This window comes from Lynx canadensis, chromosome E2 (genome assembly GCF_007474595.2).
Source record: "Lynx canadensis isolate LIC74 chromosome E2, mLynCan4.pri.v2, whole genome shotgun sequence".
In the NCBI taxonomy this organism is placed as follows: Eukaryota; Metazoa; Chordata; class Mammalia; order Carnivora; family Felidae; genus Lynx; species Lynx canadensis.
This window is the reverse complement of record NC_044317.1, coordinates 8487707-8510243: the sequence shown is the minus strand read 5'-3', so window position 1 is coordinate 8510243 and position 22537 is coordinate 8487707. Positions and strand designations below refer to the sequence as shown.

Here is a 22537-nt window from a genome sequence, read left to right as displayed (position 1 = left end):
GAAAGTTTCTCACCACTACTATCACCTGGCTCAAATAAAATAGAAGGAAAAAGAATAAAAACAGATCCTTCCTTACTTTGTTCTTCCTCTCGGGGCAGGGCGACTTTCCCCACGCTTGCGTGACATCTCCGAGCTCCAGCTGGACAGGGAAAAACCTCCCGCTCTCAGTCAGGATCCAAGCTGTACCCTGCATTTTCCTGCTGGAGTCGAGGCTCCAACTCAAATCCCACCCGCTCAGTTCGGGAGCCGGGGGTTATATCCGCCCGCACGTCTGTGCGGAGGATTGATTGCACCTGTCCTGTGCTATTTCGCCAATGACCTTTTCGCCTTCGGACTGGGGTTTTGTCAGGATGCTAGTCAATACCTGAGGCTCAGATCAAACAGGTAAGTTCTGAATAATTAGGTTTGCCAAACTACCCACGGTGACTACTGTTTAGAACACACCCATTTTTGCCAACAAGGTCATCACCAACCGCTAAGGTGGGGACGATAGTGAAGGCAGCAGCAGCCCTGCTCATTCCGATTCGCTGGCTGGATTAGAACACGGAGCACGTGGAAAGGAGCACGGGGAAAGCCGCGGCGTCCAAGGCAAGACGGCGATGCCAAGGGGCCTGGAATGCAGAGGAGGTCTCCGGAAGGCGGCTGGGGAGAAGGGCAGCTGGGAGCCGTCAGCCCTGGGCAGCAAAGCAGCCCCGAGGCTGACCAGAAATCCAGTCCCCATCACAAACTCTCTCCCTCCTTTGCGGTGAGGGAAAACCCCGGGCTCAAACCTCCAAACTGCCCGTGAAAGCCCGTGCCAGCACGCGCGCTTTGCACTTGCCTTCTGTGCAGTGGGGAGAAAGAGCTTCCTGGCTTTAAAAGTAGAAAACAGAAGAAAAATAAAAAATAAATAAATAAATAAAATAAAAAGTCTGGGAGAGCCCAGTAACAAACAAACAAAACAGTCTTTGAGCATCAACACAGAGCTACCTGTATGTGCTACTCACTGGAGCAAAGAGTGGGAGAGAAAGCAGTTCTTAGCTTGTGTCGAAAAGGTCAATATGGGTGAAGGGATTTCTGATTTCTCTCGGCTACTGCTGAGAGGAGAGGGATGCTATGCATCCTCTCGGGCAGACTCACACGGCCTTCTAAAATGCCACGCATGATTCCGAACACTGCGAAACGTACCGTATGCACCGTAAGATATTTTGTAAGGATCCCAATAGCTCTCTGATGAAGAAAGAGAGAGGGCAGGAAAATAACGAAGAGAAATTTCAGAAAGGTAAACAGGAAATCCTACTCTCCGATTCAAAACGTTCAGCCCAGGAAGAGACCCCCATGTCAGCTTTCCCCCCATTTCGTGTACATGCCAGGTGAAATTCGTCTTCAAGTATGAACAAGCTGGAGGCATGCACCACAGCGGCACAGAATCAAGCCCTTTAATTAACTACTATTGGTAACAAAAGGTCTCCGTTTTGATTCACGTTGTTGTTGGAGGCAGAGGGGCGTCCACCGTGGTTCAGAATCCCCTTAACGTAACTGTAAACCCAGGACACACAGCTGCTGCAGAAGGAGTCAGGGAAAAAGAAAAGAAACTTCGTAGAACCTAATTTAAAGGAAGTGTGACCTCAAGGTGAATTTCATATCAATTCCATTCTCCCCCTCCACTGCCTACCCCTGGCAAGTGAACCTACCCTGCTTTTCAATAGACCCAAAATGAACAAAAGACGTTCTTACTGGTTGCGTGTGAATAACTCATTAGGTCCAGGGTCTTACACCTGAGGTCACACTGCTCCTGTGGCTGTGTGGTCTCCAGTGACAAGACCTGTGATTCCCACAGCTGGGTCTGCGTTTTCCACCCACCGCCTGGGACCGCTCCTCCCCTCCCCCTCCTTGGTGTTACTTCCCATCTGAAACTCTGTATGCGCCAATGGCTTTGTAATATTTCCTGTGGATGCTGAAAACAGGGGCATGTCCAATTTTCCCACTGGCTGACCTTGTCCCAGCCTTTTCCAAATATTGCAAAAAGACCAAAAAAATAAAAAAATTACAAAATCAAAATCAAAACCAGCCCTTCTGCTTAGCTCATTTATTGCTGATAGTTTCATTAGGTGCCAGGAAAAGCAAAAACAATGCAGACACTAAACAACAACTTGACAGTGACTTTTGGATGGAGGAAATGGAAGATTCAGCAGTCCGCAGGTGAAGAGGGTTTCAGCACTGGCATCTGCGAACGGCAGCAGTAAATCTGAGGCTCTGGCAGGTGAATGACTGAATGTGTGCTTTCAGCGGGAACACTCTTTTACAGGAGCATGGCTTTGTTTTAAGTCACGAGTGCCGTACTTGTTGCAAAAACTCTTTCTTCCCTTTCTTCCCCCCTAAATGCATACCGTTTCTTTCTTTAAGTTGCCCCCTCAAGAGTATCCTAGAGCTCACGGAAAATATGACTTGATCCTCTACCTGCCCCGATTGATTACATCAGCCCAGGAGGGGGCCAGTCCCCACCGAAAGAACATTCGGCAGGCTTTGTCTAGAAAGGGGGTGAGACGGTGGTTATGTGGGAGCATGACCTAAATAAACAAACAGCAAACAAACAAGTAAGTCCGCGGAATAAACACTTCAAGCGAAAGTATTCCCCCCCCCCCTTTTTTTCTTCTCAGTGCCAACAAATCCATTGATGTAATTCGCTTAAGACACACTCATGGAACTTTTGATGGATTGGTCCGCTCCAAGTCTGCGTGTAAGACAGCACTCTGTTCCTTGCTGCCTGGGGGTATGGAGGGCGTACTTTAAAAACGGAGTATTTAGAAGCCCTGAGGGGCCTGTGATGAAGACAGAGTCAAGACCAGCCACTGTTCTCACTTGGGCTTTCTAAACAGAGGCACCAAGAATTCAGAACTTACAGTCTGTGTTTTCACATGTCCTTTGCATGAGAACACCTGATTCACCATTTCTGGTAAAAGATTTTGATGGGCTCTGCAAGGGAAACATGGTTATGACATACTTCATTTTATGTTTGAATGAAACAGCTGTGCTAAGGCCCCCACGTGGACACTGGGCATCGGGAAACCATGCTTTGCGTTTTATTTCTCTAGATGATTCATGGGCAACACGGGAGGTCAAGTTATACAAAATAAAAAGATTTCTGAACACTTCTACTGGCTTTGCTTGGTTTCGTTTCACTTTTGGTTTTTATCCCGGTTCATAAAACAGTGAACCCTTCCTTACATTTCTTTGCATTCAGATTGGCATAGGTACAGTCAGGATAAAACATGTCCACTCAGCTAACTGTAAGACTAGAGGGGAGGAAAAAAACCAAACAAACTGATGGGTACTTCGAACCCAGGAAATACTATTTATACAAGTTCCATCAGCTTCTCCCATAGGCGACAGGAAAGCTACAAATGGGCCTCTCCCCTATGTATGTATCCCACCTGCCCTGCCCCGAGGCAGCTCTGTAAGGCTTGGTTGCTTCCGGATGGGTCTTAGCCAATGTCAGGAACATCTGAAATGGGCAGAGCATAGACATGAGCAGGCTAAGATCCATCACCACCTTCCAAATCAGTGTTACAGCACACAAGACGAAAGAACATGTCTTGAAGTCCTACTTTCAACATTGGTGCAAACCAGGGGCAGTTGGGTTAGTTAATTCAAGCTGAGGGACAGTCCCTAAGGCAGATTCCAAAGCCACCTTTGGTATTATTAGGGTCAAGCGACATCATCACTTGTTTCCATGGCCAAGGCGCTAACATCACGTTACCCAAGGATGCTCACCATGGAAATTGTGACATCAAACAGCTGTGGTCTCTGTGGACGTTCATGTTAGAAGACCTTCCTTAGAAGGCACGATCTTGATAAACCATGCAATTTGGGTAGATTTGCACACCTTAAGATATAACATGCACCTACAGAAAATGCGAGTCAGGATCGGAGATGCTGCAGCAAAGGAGAATTTAATCTTTTTGTGATACTGCTTAAGATGAATATTTTGTAATAGGCCCAAGAACCATAATATAATCCAGACTGTGTTTCTGAGAAGAAATGAAAGGTAATTAAATGACTTCCCAAATGGTGTGTGATTTAATTTTCCTACTCTAGCTAGAAAATTGCCAGAAATGAGCCACCCGCTGTACATAGTGGAAATTAGCAAGAGAGAGGAAAGCTAGCAGCTCTCCATTTTTGACTTTCACTACTGAAATCCCTTAGCCAAAGTGACTCTCTGAATATACACTAAGTAACTCTCCCAAGAGTATCAAGTATTGAACTTTTCATATATCCGCTTATAATATCTAATATCCCGGAGTAACTCAGAGGAATTGTCCTCCTACCCCAAGATTCCCCATCTGACCAAATGCCTTTCTCTTCCTTGCTCTCACCTGTCAATCAAATTCACAGATGAAATTTGATTTCTCTCCCACCCGTAACCTTATATGAAAAATTACCAGGAGGGTCAGGACCAGTGTGAACCTTGCCTTAAAAGTTCATTAACTCTTTGCTCAGAATGGATGGTTTCCATGTAACAAAACATGCCAGTGAGCCTAGATCATCACATTTAATAGATGGCTTTCAAGTTGCAATTATAAAGACACAGACAAAAGACGGGAATAAAAACGAGAGGAATAAAGTATTCGAAGTACGTGTACATGTGTGGACACTCAGATTAATCCCCAAGGTACATATACATCAAGGTAAAATCTGTGTGCGAGAACTATTCAGGAAAAGGTTAATTCCGTGCAAGGCTAGGAGAGAAATCATAGTTACATATTCACAGTCAGGTTATTCAAGCAGTGTGTAAAAGTAAGCAATCTGACACTATTTTTGAATAAGGGGGGAAAGTAGGGTTCTGCTTTCCAACACTCTCAGATTCACTGGATCCTTAAAGTGTCTCCTTCGCAAAGAGTAGCATTTTGACAGTGTGACTTTTGCCCCCCTCCTCGGTTTCTCCAGAAATCAAAAACTGTATTTCATGCAGATTTTTCAGCAAGCAAGTTTTTAATAAAAAAAAAAAATCAAACTTTGTTCCATTAGCCAATAAGAGGTCACAAGAACACATAAAACAATGACACTAAATAATTGTTGGGGTACAAGTGTCAGACTCACTTTCTAAATGAAGAGGTTTCATTATTAAATTCACTCTGGGATGCTTACAATTGAGAACCGATTTAAATATCTTAATTTCTTTTTTTTTTTTTTTTTTTTTTTTTTTTTTTTTTTTAGAGGAGAATGAGATTTCTGCCTCCCACCCGTCTCTCACTCTTTCCTTCTGCCTATAATCGAAGCGGGCGGTGGCTCCAAAGTCACATTTGGATACGGGGGTGGGGGGCGGGACATACTGTGTTTTGACGGGACACCAAACTTTCCAAATGTGAGTATGGAGTGAATCCTAAGAGTCTGTAAATTTGGAATGTTTACGAGGCCCAGGGAAAGCTGGCCAACGACCACGGATGCTGGTTGTACAGCTTCACCCAAAATGCGTGATGTTCTAACATCAGGCCTGGCTCCATGAGTCAGGAGATGCATGCTGGTTAAGGCGAAAGATGTGAGGTTTCCTCAAACCCAATCGATCACTCTGTCCACCACACCTACGTAATGAGATAAATGCAGAAACGCATGCATGCTGGTCCCGCATACTTGGATCTCCCCTTCAGCCTCCCGGATCACCCTTTCAGTTACGTGGGAAACCCAGAGACTACAATTACCAAAGCAGGAGCTTTTCACACCTAAGAAATTACCAGCATTCCTTGCTTGCTTGCTTCCTCCCTCACGGAAAAGTTATTCAAACGAGCACATGCAAATCAGAAATCAAGATGTACCTCTTTGACTTCAGGCAACAGGGTTTTTCACATCACTGATGTAGAGGATTCCCTTGGGTACCTGATTTAGTAAATATATTAAAATAAACAAAGGGTAATTAATAACCATGAAGGAGGTTTCAAGGACAGTACGTCAAAGGCAGCCTAGCTATCTATGAAAAAGGCAGAATTAGACCCAAGGAAGAGGGATTTAGGTCCACTTGCTCAGACCTGCCAGAGGAGGGGTTCACACGGAAGAGAATGGCACGCAAGGCAAGGTCACCCCCTCTGACTACGGCTCTGACCCCAAGGAAGCTGAGATATAGAGATACTTACTCGCCTGACAGCCTGAATCAGCTTTGAAGTCCAGCTTTGAAGCCCATCCCTCTGGGAGCCCAACTGGTCCCCCTTCCCCTGGATCTTTGCTAGGGCACATTCTCTTCCATTTTCCCCCTCCTCCTTCCTTGCTCTGGTCTATTCTGCTGGTACCGCGGACCTTAACTACAAACGTTCTCTCGACAAATAGAAACGTTCAGATACCACCCTTTTATTTATTAACTTCCTCTCTGTTTAAATTAGTAGCAGGGAATTCTTAAAACCAGGATATGAAAATGAGGTTGCTTGAAAAAAAAAAAAAAAAAAAGGCTTCTTGCCTCGCAGTGAATAACAAAGCACAGTAATTCAAAGTAGTTAGCTTTCTATGGTTCAAAAAACCCTTATTGCTATTAGCCGCACTAATGTAAGTGGCAAAATAATTATCATTTACTGTACAGAGTCCAATATTTTCCAGACAGCAGCTTAATAACAAAGCAGACCTGTCATTTCTCCCTATAGTTAGTCACACCATACAAGTTCAGACTGTCAAAATATATTTAAAATCTAACGTTAAAAATTCAACATGGTTACAGAGAATCTGTGTACAATAACTGCCATAAACCAGTAAGTCAATCTGATTTTTTTCTTCCAAGATGGATACTCGCTTATTTCCTTTTAATCCCCCACACTTTTATTTGGTTAACTCCAAATTATCACGGGTACGAACAAATTCACTATACATATACACATGCTGAAATCTGTAGGCTACTGTAACTGCCCACAGAATCTGTCTTTACTTAAATTTTCATTGAGCGTAACTCGCCGGTTATTTCAAATGCCCCTTCTCTGGATGGTATAACTATGCATTAAAACACCTGGACAAACACGTTTGTGTTCTTCTTTCTGTCAGAGCTGCCCCGAACACATCATGGGTCTCCATTCACACATCTTGTTAGAAATGCCTTCAAAATCTTATAGTACAGACTACTTTTCTTCGTGTAATAGTACCTATTAATCTTTGCTAAATATATTATTTCTATGCCAACAACAAAAACAAAAAAAAGGAAACAGAAAACACAAAGTTAAAAACCTGGAAATGTTATCACTAACATCAATTGTTCTTCATTTGAAGTTCTGAGGGCTAATCTCTAAAAAAACAAACAAACAAACAAACAAACAAAAACCCTTTCTATTTAAGGTTCCCCCTCCCCACCGCCCCATTTAAAAAAAAAAAAACTTTAGGAAAAACAGATTCTTTTAGAAATGCAAGTGAATAGTTTAAAAGCTTAAGAGATTGCGGAAAGAATATTTTTGTAATTCCTTTGGGGCAGTGCAAACATATGTTAAGCTTCTTCAAGGAGTATTTACATGAGATCATATACTTGTGAGGCGTTTTTCAATTTTAGAAAAATATTACAAAGCAATAATTGAACATAGGCTTTGCAAAATGCTCCTCTGTCTTCCTGACAGTCTCATTGACAGTCTCTGTTATTTTTGGAGAAAAAGAATCAGGCCTCATTAAATGTAATATTTGGCATCTCGCCTGCAATCTCATAAAGTAGATGTCCTTTTTAGATCATTGGTGTCATTTTCCTCAAGATGACCTCTACTCTTTGGCCATCCGGGCAGCCCATCCTGTTATCAAGGCATTTACTTTCAAAAGGGCGGGGGAGAGAGATTCTGTGCCTACACCTGAATAGAGTCCAAAAGCCAATGCGGCTTCTCTGTTCTCATCGGCTTTACCCAGGCTAGTCATCTGGGGAAGAGTGGTGGGGGCAAGGGGTTCTCGAAAGCGGAGGCTTTCGAGCTGGACCACCATCGTGTCATCCAGGCCAGACGTCTGTTAGCGCAGAGCCTCCAACAGTTGGAGACATTCACCTAATGATTAAATAGTATTTTTAAATAGCATAGGAACATGCAGTGATGTTCCAAGGGAGATTTTAAAAGGTCTGGGTACCCACACAGCTCAGGGAATTAACATGGACCTGGCACCCTGAAAATACGCTGTGGATGGTCAGCATGTGTCTCTGCACTGCCCCGCATCGCCCCAAGTAGGCGAAGGATTTATGGGTAAATCACCCTAAGACAGACATTTCAGAGTAGGTTTTGCTCATGCCTACAAAATTACGGAGTAGAGGGATTCACTGTCATGTGATCGTGTTTATTTTATAATGTGGAAACTGCAGATTGATCTTTCAGTCGCTTCTCCCTCTACAGTGCGTTAAAGGGTTCCCTAGATTGGTAGGTAGATAGATGGGTCATAGATAGATTGATAGATAAACGCAGATCAAAGAATATGTTGCATTTATTGCATGCAAAGGGAAAGACTGAAATACCATCTTTTCACAGATTTAATCTTAGAAGGATTACCAAGGTTCCCCCCCCCCTTTCTATCAAAAGGGACTTTAGTGCAATCTGACGGTGTAAAATTGTCTCAGATGCTGAGATCATTGTTTCAGTTTTAACATATTTTTCTGCACATTACCAAATCCATCCTGGAGGGACGGAAAAAGAAAAGAGACATCTATTTAAGAAAGTGTAATGTTCCTTGCCTCCGTATTTGTGGATCTAAAAAACTGAGGGTCCCCATAAGTAAAAGGCCCTACATGGGAGGACTCCTTTCTGAAATTAGTGGTTTTAAAATCTGTGGTGGTAAAACGGGGCCTGAGCGCCCCAGATTGGCCTGGAGCACTGTGTGAAATCCGCGAAAGCAAGCAGGCCCCTCTTGCTGGGGCTGCTGTCGAAATCCTAACAAAGTTGGCTTGACTCGCTTTCCTGTGTAAGGAACATCAAACCATACCACGGGAAACCCCAACCACACAGAGATCTCTGGGAAGCCTGTAAAACTTGCTATCTGGGTTTCCTTCTTTCTTTCTCTTTTCCCTCCTCTCTCTAACCAGAGCAGGAAAAAAGTCAGATCTGAAAAAATTAATAGAGAAAAAAAAAAATCAAATGATATGGAGCCGATGACCTTCAAGCTCCTGGGTCCGCTGGCGGGTGGGGTGGGGGTCCCAAGGTGAGGGGTGGAGCCTTTTAGGGCCGAATCAGGCTCCCTCCCTCTGCGCCCACCGGGGAGCGCCGAAGAGCTGACAGTTTTGGTGTCCCCTGGCGCTCCACTCTGGCCAGGGCAGTCCTCTTGGAAAATAAACCAAATTCCAATACAAATCCGAGGCCCCCGCTGGGGCGTGCGCGCCTGATGGGCGCGGGGCACAGGGGCGCGCTGGGGACCGCCGCGGTTAGCGCCCCCGGGCGCCGGGGAGGTATCCTGGGCTTCTCCGAGGGGAGCCCGGTGGCCGGCATCCAGGAGCGCGCTAGCCTCCCGGGCGGGCGCAGCCTCGGGCCTGGGGAGAGCAGGGACTGCCCGGTGACCTCAGGCAGCCTCCAGGACCCGCCCCCGCGGTTCCTGCCTTCTGTCGTTCAGCACCTGCCTTGCCCAGCCCGGTCCCAGTCCGGACCCCGGAGCGTGGGGCGCATACCTGGCCCCACGACTCCCCAGCAGTCAGGTCCCGGCGGTGGTGGCCAGGGCAAGGGGCCCCGAAGAGCGTGTACAGAGACAGGGCTAGAACAGAGTGTTTGTGTGCAGGGGGGCGGGGCGGGGGGTGGCGGGAGAGGAAGCCCAGAGGTGGACAACCTCAGCATCCTCCGGGGCCTTCATCTCCTGCACTCCAGGCTTCAAGACCCTTGGCACCAGAGGCCGCAGCCGGTGCTGAACATTCCAGAGCCACCTCCCAGCTCCTCTCCCATCCAAGCTTGCCAGCCCTTCTCTCCAGCCCTGGGTTTGGCCACACCTAAACTGGGGCAGGAGGGACTTTGACCACGACCTTAGCTTGGGCACTGCCTTCTGGCCCAAGGGCAATGACCTCCGACTCTCTGATGGCCCTGGGCAGCTAGGCCTGGGAGAAAGAGGTGGTAACGATTACAGAGAGGGCACTGGAATGGGGCAAGGGTCAGGTGATAAGAGGCCAAAGCCCTGGAGCTCAGGACATGGGTAATTCTACTTAGGAATCATGGCGATCTCGGGGTCTGCCAGTCCCTTGTCAGTCACCCTGCAAGCAGATCACTTCTGGGGTGAGGTGGGGCCCTGGGACCGACCTAGCTTTGATCCCTGGATTGGGATCTTAAGCCAAGGCTGGCTTCTGAGAGCACTACTCCCCAGCCCTGCCCACCAGACCCCTCCTGTTCTCTGCTCCTCTGGCCTAGTTTGGGATGGCCTATCCACTCCGAGACCCTCAGAGCATTCCTTCTGGAGAATGCCCTCAAAGAAGGCCAGGAACCCACTTACGGGGGACAGGGGCAAATTCTGGCTGCAAAAGGGAATCTGCACCCCCGACCGGACTTTTCAGCCCAGGATCGCCTTCGCAGCCATCCTGGGGGATTCTCACAGAAGAGCGGTTTTCACGCGTCTCTGCCCGGTTCTGTAAGGCTTCGTGGCCTCTCCTATTCCCTGACTGAAACCACCGACCACAAGGAAAAACCATGTTTTGGAATCTTAGCTTGGAAATGCTCAAGGTTGGTCATCAGAATATTTAGAATAAACTCAGAATCCAAATCCCCAGCGTGTAGCTCACACCCAGGCCTGGGCTGGGCGGGGGCCGAGGGGTGTGGGGGGTGAGCACAGAACTATTTCCTCTCCTGCCCTCCTCTTCCCGAATGTCCACAAACACCCCTCCCTCATCCTCCCTTCTTGAATTAATGCCCCTTTCTAATCGCCACTAAAGATCCAAGAATCTGTGGAGAAGAGAGGAATGTGATTTTGCAATCCAAAGTCCTAATTATGGGGGGGGGGGTGAAATTGTTATTTGACGAAAAGAAAGGAGAGGAAAATGAATTTTGTTGAACAGAGGAAGAGGTGCTCAGGAGATGGTTATGCTCTGAGTAAGGGACTGTCATTCCACTCATAGCCTCTCTGTGGCAAATGTGTTTTGTGAGCGTCTTCAAACTGTGCAACTCCGATGCAAAATTCATATAAAGATCTGATTTCCGTGTGCTACGGACGTGCTCTTTCTTTCTCGGCCTTACTACAGCGGGCAAACTTCCGGAAAACACACATACACACCAAGCGCTTTCAGATTGAAACAACAAAAACTGCCGTGACCTCCTAAAACCTACCACGGGGACCCTATACGTTTTGCCAGAACATGTCTGTCTGGTCCAAAATGTCACCGCTGTAAAATGGCACACTGATACCTTTACAAAGGTCCCAACATTGAGACAGTGACAATTTCCCCTGATTCCTCAGTTTGGGTGTGAGCGCTGAGGCTGTTTGGGAAAAGGAAACGGGCCGTCAGACCTTGTTTGCACCTGGCCCCCGTGAACGCTGGGCCTGTCGTTAGCCAGCGAGCAAGTGAAATTCAGACTGGCCACTGGGATTATTCCCGGGAGTCTTGCCTTCCGAGTCCTCCCCACCACTCTGCCTTGCTACCCTCATTTCTCACCGCCCACAGAGGGTGCAGAGACCAGGAGCCCGGGGTCCTGCTATGCCTTTGCGCAGGGCAATTGGATCTGCTTTGTTTTCTGTTTTGTCCCTCTCTAAAGGGTAAAGATGTTCCCGCATTGTTACAGGACTGTACTCCTTTATGCCCCGACAATCATGAGACAGCCTGGGAGACTGAAATTCTCTCACCCTGTCCCCTACCCCCCGCTGGAGAAAAAGTGCTAGACAGAGCTGGGTTTGTTCAGGAGCCTGGGCGGAGCAAGGCTTGAAGAGAATTCCCCTTTTCTGGGGGCTGTTTGATGTCTAGGGTTTGAAGATTTATATCAAAAGTGAGAAAAGCAGGGTTATCAGAAGGTGGGGTAGGGCTCCTGCTTGCTTTTAAAACAAATGCAAAAACAAACAAACAAATCCTGACTCAGACGTCCGGACCCTGGACCATCACTCACACAGACGGCCGCTGTAGGCCCTGCTTTGGACCTGGGACATCTTTCCCATTTAGGGCGAGCCCGCAGGGAGGACAAACTTCAGGTTTCCCTTATTTGCCTCGAAAGAGCAAGGAAGACACCGACCCCGAAGAACTCATTCAGCATCTTGAGGAATAATAATCAGAAGCGGTGGAAATTATAGCCCATCACTGTGGATAAATCTTCCCTTAAAACAAAAACAAGACGAAGACATTTCTTCATAGAAAGGGGCAACATTATTTTTTAGAAATCAAATGAAAGTAAATCACAGTGGGGAGCCTCTCAAATCAGCCATCTAAAGGGGGAGGAATCTGGCCTCCCGATTCCTTTTATGCGTGTTTACATGAAAAGTAAGGCCAGGAGCCTGGCTGTGTGTTTCCCTGGCAAGGAAGTCGAATGGCTGGAGGTTGTCACTCATGTATTTTAGCCTCCCATCCACCTCGGTTAGGCTTTAACTACCGACAGGCAAAAAATAGAGACACCTGTGTGGCAAGCAGACTTTTAAAAATATTGATTGGCCGAGAATACCAGAGGAGAATGTTTTCTAAAGCCAAGAGTGTGTGAATACGGAAGTAAGTTGGCCTAAACAAAGCTAGGGCAACATCAACAAAAGCCTCCCAACGTACTATAGTCCGGGAACCTTTGTGTCAGAGGCAACTTGAGTTATTCAGACAGGGAGGCGCTGAGAACACAGCCCTACAGGTCTGCTGCAGACCATGTCTGTGAAGGTGGCCGTGGCTTGCGCTGTTCATCGTGTTTAGCAGGAAAGCAGTGGTTTGGCGTAGGGGAGGTCCTGTACGAGAACAGAAGTATCCAGAGTTGATATTACTAAATAAAAACTACTGGGGGAAAGGTAGGAGGGAGAAAAGATCAGGGCACTAGACTCTTGAGTTACATAATAAATAATTTCCCATTGGGAAAGGGGCCCAGATGGGTATGGCATGGAGGCGGAAAATCATGGCATCCAGACATCGTGTCCTCACCAAGATCAGGACGTGGCATCTCTGTTTCGACGTCAGTCTGTGACCGTGTCAGATACATTGGGAAAGGTTCTTACGCTTTTGATGTATTATTTTTTTTTTTTTTTGTAAAAAAAATATAAAGTAGGGAAATACAAGGGAGGCGATTTTATGAACGGCCTGGGAGCGGCAAAGTGGAGGAAAAAAAGGCACCTGGAGGGTGTGGTTTAACTTTGTGTTTTGCAGGGCGGTGTTTTCACTTACAGGGACGGCTGATAAATGAACGCGTTCAATACGATACTATCCAGGGCCTACCAGACAGCCAGGCCGCTTCGGCTGGGCTAAAACTCCTACCCATGGCATCCGCTTGGGGAGGGGGAGGCGAGCAAGTTTTGTTTCTTCTTCTTAGTAACATTATCTGCCAGAGAAACCATGAAGTGTGGAAAAGTACTATTTAGAGTGTGCGTGTCTACATAGGCTTCCAAAACGCTAGCTGTTACCTTCTGGGAACCTTCTCTTCCTACAAACGGACATGGAGAGCTCCTCTAAATTCCAGTGGATTTTTAAAAGCTGATCTTGCGGGCTGAAAACAATGGCACCTATCTTAGTTTCTCGCGTCGTGGAGCCAGAAGCATCCACGCGCTTTTTCCTCTAGGTTGGCAGAGAAGACCTTCAGGCCAGGGGGATAGTTACCAGCACAGAGGTTAGACATTTGCTAGCTTTCTTCTCTAACACAATCATTTTTCTTTAAAAAGGAAACTAAACAGAAGTCAGGGGCAGGGTGTTGTCCAAGGCCGCAAATAATAATAATAATACATTTTTAATATACGGTTCGCGCATAAATTTCATTTTGTGAATACACTGGCAGGTACGCATTGCTGGGCCTTCCAAAACGTGGGGTATCCCACTGACGGCTCCAACTCACGAGTGGGCTCAGTTCTGTAAGTGGAATGAAAGGAATTTTAACACTATTTAGACAAGGACTCAGATGCAGTGGAAAGGGAAAGCTGGATTTCCTGACACGATTTCTCTCTTTTTTTCTAATTTGGAGACTTATTTCTGCTAAGGGCACTTCGGTAGAACTTGGGGTTTCTTTGTTAAACACACACACACACACACACACACACGTGCATTCGCATTTGCCTCTCTTAGCACACTGCAAAGTTTTTAGTAAGGGTGATCTCTAAAACTGCCCTTCACTAAGGAGTTAACCTTCTCTTAAAACCAGCCACCCAAACCCCATTCTGCCAGCGCCTCTCTGCTTTGTAACGTTGGGGGCCAAACCCCGCTTATGATACTGAGCTGCCCTGTGGAGTCCTAACAAAATGCTTAAGGGTGGCACGACTGTTTTTCCTCCCAAGTCCCGTCCCTCAGGAGGTGACTGCAGGTAAGCCCATCCTGCATGGCACTCTTATTTTGAGAATGTGTTTGCCTAAAAGCTTTCCTCTGAGGCCGAGCGTCTTGCATAAATGAGATGTATCTCCATTTCTGCCTCTTCAGGGGGAAACTGCGTATCTCCTCGTTGGGAATCAGAGAGAAAAAAAAAACAAAAACCGAAAAAACAAACAAACAAAAATCTCCAAAGCAGAGAACAGCTAGCTAAGTTCAGCACACCGAAGAAGTGCATGTACCATGAAGACTTTTGTTAAGCCACATTAAGTGTGGATTCAGGAGTTCAATCCAAACTGGCACCTAAAGGGAAGGTCTAAATGCAGTGGGTATAGTGTCTTTGCGTTCTGTGAAAAAGAGGAAGGAAGACAAGATGATCGACTGGTCAGAGCTCACCCCCCGCCAAGCGCAACCTGTTTTCTGCAAAATAAGGCCTCCGTTCAGAGTTGCAGTATTATCTTAAAAAAACAAAACAAAACAAAAAAACCCCCAAAAGCCCGAAAACAAAATAAAACAGAAGTCATCATGTTTGGCTATATTTTGCGAACAGGGTTGGCTTTGTCTAACATTCTTTTAGCATTCTCTGGGAGGTTGATTGGGAGTGCAAACTGCACGGATTTGTAACATTAGTTGCATGAATTTGTGTCATTTTAAAATAGGTCAGTGCTGTTAGGGAAGGTGGCTGGACTGACTTTCTCAGTCATCTTTTTAAGTTAGCCTCCGGACACAGCCTCTTTGGGGGCAAATACCCATCAATAAAAGCACAGCCTTTATTCGACCAAGGCATTACTTTTTGCTCGCTTGTATTTCTGGAGTTAAGGTGATTGGAAATCACTGCCAACTCGCCTGAGTGGAGAAGCCCTCTGCTAAATATTCACAGTGAAGTATGATTTAATAACACAGTTCAAATCCAGAGATGTACTTGGGGTTATGTAAGTAAGGGGGAGGGGGGTTCTTGTTCCTATTTAAGACAAATGACCTTCCAAATTACAAACAAACAAACAAACAAACAAAACCCAAAACCCAAAAACCAACAAACAATTTGATTTGTCCAAAGTGTTGATGTTAAGTCGTGGCAGGCCTTGCTACCAAGAAAATCATAGCGTGTAAAGGGAAGAAGGAAAAATACTCAATTTTAGCGAAAAGGCAAAAATTGTTTATCTTTACCATTAAATGCATATGTATCCAAGCCCCGTCTGCCAGGCCCTGTCTCCCCGGCCCATTTCTTTCTAGATGGGCTTGCTGTTGGACCAGAAGCTCAGGGCAATGCTGAGAAGGCCCTGCTCTCTCTGGTTGGGATTTTCGTTTGTTTGTTTTCACCAGAGGGCAATGATGTCTCAACTCACTTGAAAACTGAAAACTTGTGGGGAAGGGCATTTTGAGAGGTCAGAATTTACATTTATATTAAATATTGCTAATTATTCAAAGGGACTGTCCCCCCCCCCTCCCCCCAGCCTCACAGAACAGCCTATGTTTCACCCTGAATGATTGCCTCCCTACTCCTCCATTAATCCTTCCTCTGGAGAAAAGGATGCATTTTACACTTCTAATGCGGTTTTGGGCCCAGTTAAACTGCACACTAAGAAGCTGAGCACAGAATCAAAAAAAAAAAAATGCAGTTTATTATTGTAGATTATTCTTTCTCTCGATATAACCAGAATTGAAAATGAAAGAAAAGCACATAGGAACATCACGCGTGGTTAGTTAGTAACTCAAGATATAAAACAATTTTGCACAGCAAAATATGTAAAAGAAAAGTAACTGACAAGATTTTTTTATATTTATTGTGGTAAGATTTACTTTTCATTTTTTTTTTTTTTAAAGACAGGATGTCAGTCCCTGAAAAGAACATTTACTGATTATTGCCTTTAAAACTGTGGATTTTTTTAAGTTACAGAAAATCCAGTTCTGCACCACAATACAACTGTAAAAAAATCTGCATCGTCTTAAAACTGTGCAGTAATGCCATTTTTATAACTGCATAAATTGTATTAGCGTTCTAAACAGTTTTGCAAATTCTTTTTGTATTATATGCTTGCAGGTTATATCTTAGTGCAATTCAGTCCCAAATACTTTAAATTTGAAAAAAAAAACATACATTTTGAATGTAAAATACCCCTACAGATATAAACAGGGGTGTTTCCCCTTTAATACTTTGGTTTTCAATACAGTCAGTGGTATAGCAAAGACTACAGATATCCAACTTATATTTTAAGTTGCGAGCACATGCTTGAATAAGCTACTTTTTTTAAACAGTCCCCTTGCAAACTCTACCCCCCTTAACATCACAACAGTAAACAATTTAGTGCATCAATCTTTAAAAAAATCTACAGCTAAACAGACCTAACTCTTTCAAATTTATCTATAACATTCCTTTATCTGTAGCATACATTTTAACTGGGCTAACAGATTATAAAAACTAGAATTAAATTATATACTAGAAACCCATAGCATTCCACATTTGACAATGACCAAAAGCCAAAAAGAAAAAAATAATAATAATAATAAAAATAAAACAAACCAAAAATCACGGGGCAGAATTTTTTTTTCTTTTTTAAAAATAAATTTTAGACTGCTTTCTGCAACAGCACAATTTTAGTCCCCCAAAGCGGGGTGTCATTCTTATTAAAAAGAAAACATGAAGAGTTCTTTACTGTTAGATTTTTAACCCATTCTGGCATCTTTGACAAGGAATGCCTTCAGTGCATTTCCAATGGGAGGCTGAAGTTCTGAGTAACTCAAAGCAGTTTGGGGGATGCAAACTTTCATGGGAAGAAGGCTCTAGGGTGGCACTTTGTTCTGAACTCAAAAAAGTCATGAGGCAATAAAACAAAAGTATGAATACCATGCCATAAGTCTTCGAACGTCCATTTCCAAGCCAAAAGGAAAAAAAAAAAAGAAAAAAAAATAATTATACCATACATGTCCAGCATGCAGGCTTTTTTTTTTTTTATTAATATAATGTCTCTTTTCCATAAAGTCTTTGAAACAGTTATAGTTCATTGTTGCTAAGACAAAGTAGCAGGCGTAATAATGCATGAGATGAGAATGAGTTTTTTAATGGCAGACTAAACTCTCAGATTTGGCATGATAAGGCCAAAACTCACAAGTCACACCCAGAAGGTTGATGCGGGCTTGATTGTGGCAGGTTCATGAGGATTTTTTTTTTTCTCTCTCTCTAGTTTAGCATAACAATGCTAAAAAAACCCGATGGAACTCAGCGCGCTGCAAGTCTATAACATTTCACATTTTTTTTTTCCTTTGCAAGCTCAATCTCACATATGAAGAACTCAGGAGGAGGAAAAAAAAAACTTAGCTTTTTTTTTTTTTTCTTTTTCTTTTTTTCTTTTATCTCTGAGGAGATGGGTGGAAGGAGCGTGAGGGTGGAGGTCGGGGAAAAGGGCAACAACACAGCAAGCTCCAAAAAGGTAAAATTAAAAACAAAACAAAAAAAAAATCCAAACAAAATAAAACACACACACACACAGAAAATGAACACCAGCTCATGAACTGAAAAAGAAGAAGAAAAAAAAAAAACCCCACAAAAACAAAACCTGTGAATGATGCCGGCTTCAAAGGTGAGCATGACGAACTCTGCTGAGATCTTTGAACATGGTGGGGGGGGTGGGGGTGCGGTTTGTAAATAAAAACAAGCTAGCAAGTTATGGAGAATTTCAGATTGGCAATCCACGAGCCAGACATCCACTCCCTCCCCATTAAAAAACAGCCACCACCACCGCCAACTGGGAGCAGGCTGTGTGTGTGTGTGCGCGCGTGTGTGCGCGCGCGTGTGTGTGTGTGTGTGTGTGTGTGTGTGTGTGCAGGGGCACGGGGCCTATCTCGGCAGGGGAGGGGGCGAGGTGGCGGCGAGCACGGCTCTGGAAGTAGCAAGCCCACACCCGAGTCGGACCCCCACGGAGCACTTATCAAGGTGGCTAGCTGGGATCGCGTGTCAGACTCACATGAAAAACTCGGGAGAGGACGGGTTGTCGCTGCTCGAGCCGTTTTCTCGGAAGCCGCTGCTCACCAACTTCTCGTATTTCTCCTTGTACGCGTCCCTCTCGCGCACCAGCCTGGAGATCTCCTGCTTGAGGTGGTCGACCTGCTGCAGCAGCTGATTCTTCTCGGACTCCAGGACGTGTCTCTGCTGCACCCTCTTGAAGCGGCAGGACTGGGCATAGCCGCGGTTTTTCAGGGTCCGCCTCTTCTGCTTCAGCCGGATCACCTCCTCCTTGCTGACCCCGCGCAGCTGCCGGTTCAGCTCGCGCACCGACATGGTCACCAGCTGCTCGTCGGAGAAGCGGTCGTCGAAGTGCAGGCCGCCCGCGGCGTGGTGCGGGTGCAGGGCGCCCCCCGCCCCCGCCGCGCCCCCGCCGCCGCCGCCGCCGCCGCCGCCGCCGCCTCCGCCGCCGCCCCCGGCGCTGGCCGGGCCACCGCCGCCCGCGCCGCCCGCGCCACCGGCCGAGGCGGACGCGCTGCCCGCGGCGCCGGGCGCGCCGGCCGTCGGGTGGTGGTGGTGGCCGTGGCCGGCGGCGTGGTGGTGGTGGTGGTGGTGGTAATGCGGGCCCGCGCCGCTCTGCGCGGCGGCCGCGGCGATCACGGCGGACACCACGGCGGCGGCGGGGCCCATCTCCTCGCCGCTGCCGCCCAGGGAGGCGCCGGCGCCGGCCCCGGCCGCCGAGGCCAGCTGCTGCGCCCCGCGCGCGTAGCCATCGAAGCCGCCCTGAAGCTGGTGGCTGTTGCTGATGAGCGCCTCGACCGCGTCCTCGGGGCTGAAGCCCAGCGCCTCGGGGTTCAGCTGCTGCGGGTAGCCGGTCATCCAGTAGTAGTCTTCCAGGTGCGCCTTCTGCTCGCTGCCCGAGCCCGGGCTGGGCGCCGAGAAGCTGGGGGAAGGGGGCACCGAGCTGCACGGCGTGCTCATGGGGGTGGAGGACAGCGAGCCCCCGGCGATGAGACGGCCGCACTGGCTGATGATGCGGTCGGTCTCCACCGGTTCCTTTTTCACTTCAAACTTCATCAGATCGAAGTCATTAACATATTCCATGGCCAGGGGACTGGTGGGCAGGTCGGAGTTGCTCATTGCCAGTTCTGATGCCATTCTCCTGCCGCCGCCGCCGCCGCCGCCGCTCCGCCAGATGGGCTGCAGGAGAGGGGCCAGCGGGCTGTGCTGGGTGGCCAGCGGGTGAGCCAGCTTGCCGGGCTGGGGCGCTTCTAGCTCGCGCGGCGGTGGCTGGCCCGAAAGCTCCGAGCGCGCACACACCCCCCGCCCTGCCTGCGCCCCCCGCGCCCTCCCTCCCTCCCCCCTGCTCACGCCAATGTGCTCGCTCGCTCGCCCCGGCCCCTCCTCGCCTGCTCGCCTCCGTGCGTGCCGAGCCGGCGGCTTCAGGCTCGGGAAGGTCCTCCGCGGGCTGCGGTGGCGGCGGCGGCGGCAGCGGCGGCGAAGCCGGAGGAGCCCGGCCGGGTGCGCGGCGTCCCCCGCTCGCCGCTCCGCTGCGCGCTTTGCATAAGGAGGGCTCGCCTCGCCGGCCCGGGCTGCAGGCGGGGCGCGCGCGGCGGCCGCTCGGGGCTGGAGGCGCGGCGGGCGGCTGTCCGGCGGCGCGGGCCTTGGCACGGGGGAGTTAACACTTCATGCTTCTCGCCTTCTCTTTTTATTATTTTTTTTTTTCTTTCCTTTCCTCTCTCTCCCTCACGCGCTCTCTCCGTGCAAAGTGCAAGACAGAGGTGCAGCCCGGCTGGAGGAAAGGGAGGGGGGGAGTTTAGTTCTTTCTTGCCTTTTTTTTTTTTAAAGCAAAATAGCGAAGTCCTGGGGAAAGGCGAGGCAGAGAGCAAAAGGGGGGAGGCCGAGCCGACGAGCAGCCCGAGCCACAGCTCGAAGATGAAAAAAGATTTTAAAGCCTCTGATCCAGCAAGAAGAGTTTAAAGCAATTGCTGAGTTTTATAGCACTTGTGACGTCAGGTCCAAATGGGAAATTGACTGGTACTCCAGGCCAATGGGAGGCGGCGAGAGCGGCCGCGATTAGCATAATAGATAGAAACAAGGAAACTTTTCGGAGCTGTCAATCAGGGCCCAATCAGCTGACTGTCAGCTGGGACAGGCTGGCTTAACCCTTTGCGCGCCGCAGCCTCCCAGGGAGGGAGCGAAGCCTGGCGCAAAGTTTGGCGCAAGAGGGGAAGGAGTAGTCCCGAGGGGCTTCGGGAACCCGGGAGGACCCTCTGCTTTCCTTCGGAGAGCGAGAGAGGCCTGCCTTCCGGAGCGCCGGCTTGCCCTCCCCTCGCTCTGCCGGGGGATTGGCCTGTCTCCCCTCCCCGGGAGCCCCCATCCTCGGGACTGCGAATTCGCTTGGCATCTTTTTTCCTCTTTGCTCCACCTTTGGCACCCAGGTGTCTGCTCCGGGGACCTTCCTTCCCCGAGCCGTGGCTGTGCCCGGAGCTCAAACTTGGCCCTTCGAACCAAAGAGCGCAAACTCTTTGTCCCTCTTCCCGGGGCCCGCGCGCTCGGGGGCGCAAGGGTGCTGGGGGCTCAGGGTCCCGACTGCGCGCAGGACGCCACTTCTCCGCGTGCAGCCCGAGTGGTTCCGAGTCCGCGCGGGGAGAAAGCCCGTTTTGTCGCCCTCTTTGAAGGAAGGGAGATAAGTTGTTCGGGGGCCATTACGCGCGGGGACTGGCTGCCCGCTGGCGTCGCGTGCCCTAGGAGGGGGGGAGCGAACGCCTACGCGAGTTAACTCCGCAGAAGCTCAGAGCCTGGTCAGCCGGGCTCTGCCCTTGGGCTTCCAACTCTGGCCCGAGTTCGGCCTTAGAGATTCATATTTGTCTCTCTGTCTCTGTCTCTGTCTCTCTCTCTGTCTCACCCCACCTCCCCCATAGATACACGCACACTCACCACTCACGCACACGCTCACCCACCCCCATATGAAATCTGACTCCTGTTTATCAGGGTCCCGCGCGCCCTTTGCACTTTCACGTTTCACTGAATTATTTCAGACTTGGCGCTGGAGAGGAGCAAGGGGTGTTTGTACGTGGGGGTAAACAACACCCCAGCCTTCCCCAACTCCCCTCGAAGGGTTAAATTTTAAACCGCGGTTTCTCGACCAGCCCGGAAACCCACAGTGGGGGGGGGGTGGGGGGGGGTGGGGGGCTGCCTCTCCCCCTCCCCGTTGCAGATGCTAATAACTATTCAGTTTTCTAGATGGATTCATTTAAAGCTTATGCAAAAAAAAAAAAAGAAAGAAAGAGAGAAAGAAAGAAAGAAAGAAAGAAAGAAAAAGTAAAGAAAAAGAAGAGAAAAGAAAGAACCAACAACTGTTTCTAAGATTTTAAAGCGATAGGCAAGTCGGAGAAACCGAGATTTATTTGGGGGAAAGCAAGCGTGCGCCAAGCCGACCCAGCTTTTGGAAGACCAGCCCGCCTACTTGGATGTTGAGACTGTTGATTCCTCCAATTAATGAAATGCATTTGGTGTTAATCATATTTATTTTACTTTATGGGAGGGGGAGACGCTAGGAGGGCGCACTTAAAAAAAAAACAATTCTGAAAAGCCTGCAAAAGAATCCAAGAGTGAAAACTATTGTTGGATTTTTACCTCAACAGCGCCACCTTTCGGCAAAGGTCAGTTGAAATTGATCCCTGTCCAGTTCTGTTGATGAAGTGCAAAGAAGCTGGTTTTCCAAGGTGGGAGGGGGACTGAGGCACAGAGAGTCAGTTTGACTGTAGAGCGAGAACCCGACCTTGTAGGAAAGGGGCTAAGGAGAGTGTTGGCAGGTGCGGGAGTCATTTTTTTTCCCCCAGTGTCCCCCTCGACTGTCAACAAAGAGGCCAGAAGACACAGAAGCCTTCCGAGTGTGGCTTTGCAGAGACTTTTGCAAATGACTCCCGTGTAACAGGGCCCCAAACCCTTTAAAAGTGCCCAGGATGGATTTTCAACGGGCTTTATGGCAATATCAATAGAATTAAAGTTACTTGTAATTCGGTGATAAATGAGATGTCTCTAGTAAGTATGATTAAGTGCAGTGCTATAAACTTGTTTATCTGAAAAGTAATTCTCAGAAAACCTGACTTCTGACACTTAGTCATATATTAAGCTAGCTTCTTGAACGTTGCACTTCAGAACTGCTCTCACCCACCCCACGGCATCCTTGACTATTTATAATGAGACCTTAGGTGGCACTCACTGGCTTCTTACGCCAGATTAGACTTGTGTTAATTTCT

At 47.9% G+C, this 22537-nt stretch overlaps 1 protein-coding gene across 6 annotated transcripts in view; it reads right to left on the bottom strand.

Annotated features, from left to right (window-relative positions):
- The window catches only part of MAF (MAF bZIP transcription factor), a 336505-nt gene extending 316264 nt beyond the window's left edge, over window positions 1-20241 (bottom strand). The window contains exons 1-4 of one of the 6 annotated variants that reach the window (XR_003965205.2): window positions 18295-20241; window positions 5793-5853; window positions 3754-3884; window positions 2054-3484 (exon numbers count right to left, since the gene is read on the bottom strand). Coding sequence is in view for 4 of the 6 variants with exons in the window: in XM_030298633.2 (XP_030154493.1) it covers window positions 13789-13882; window positions 18295-19430 (1230 nt within the window). In the remaining 2 variants the exon portion in view is untranslated. The other 5 variants (XR_003965206.2, XM_030298630.2, XM_030298631.2 and 2 more) reach the window with 5 other exon arrangements.
- Between the last annotated feature and the right edge of the window lie 2296 nt (window positions 20242-22537).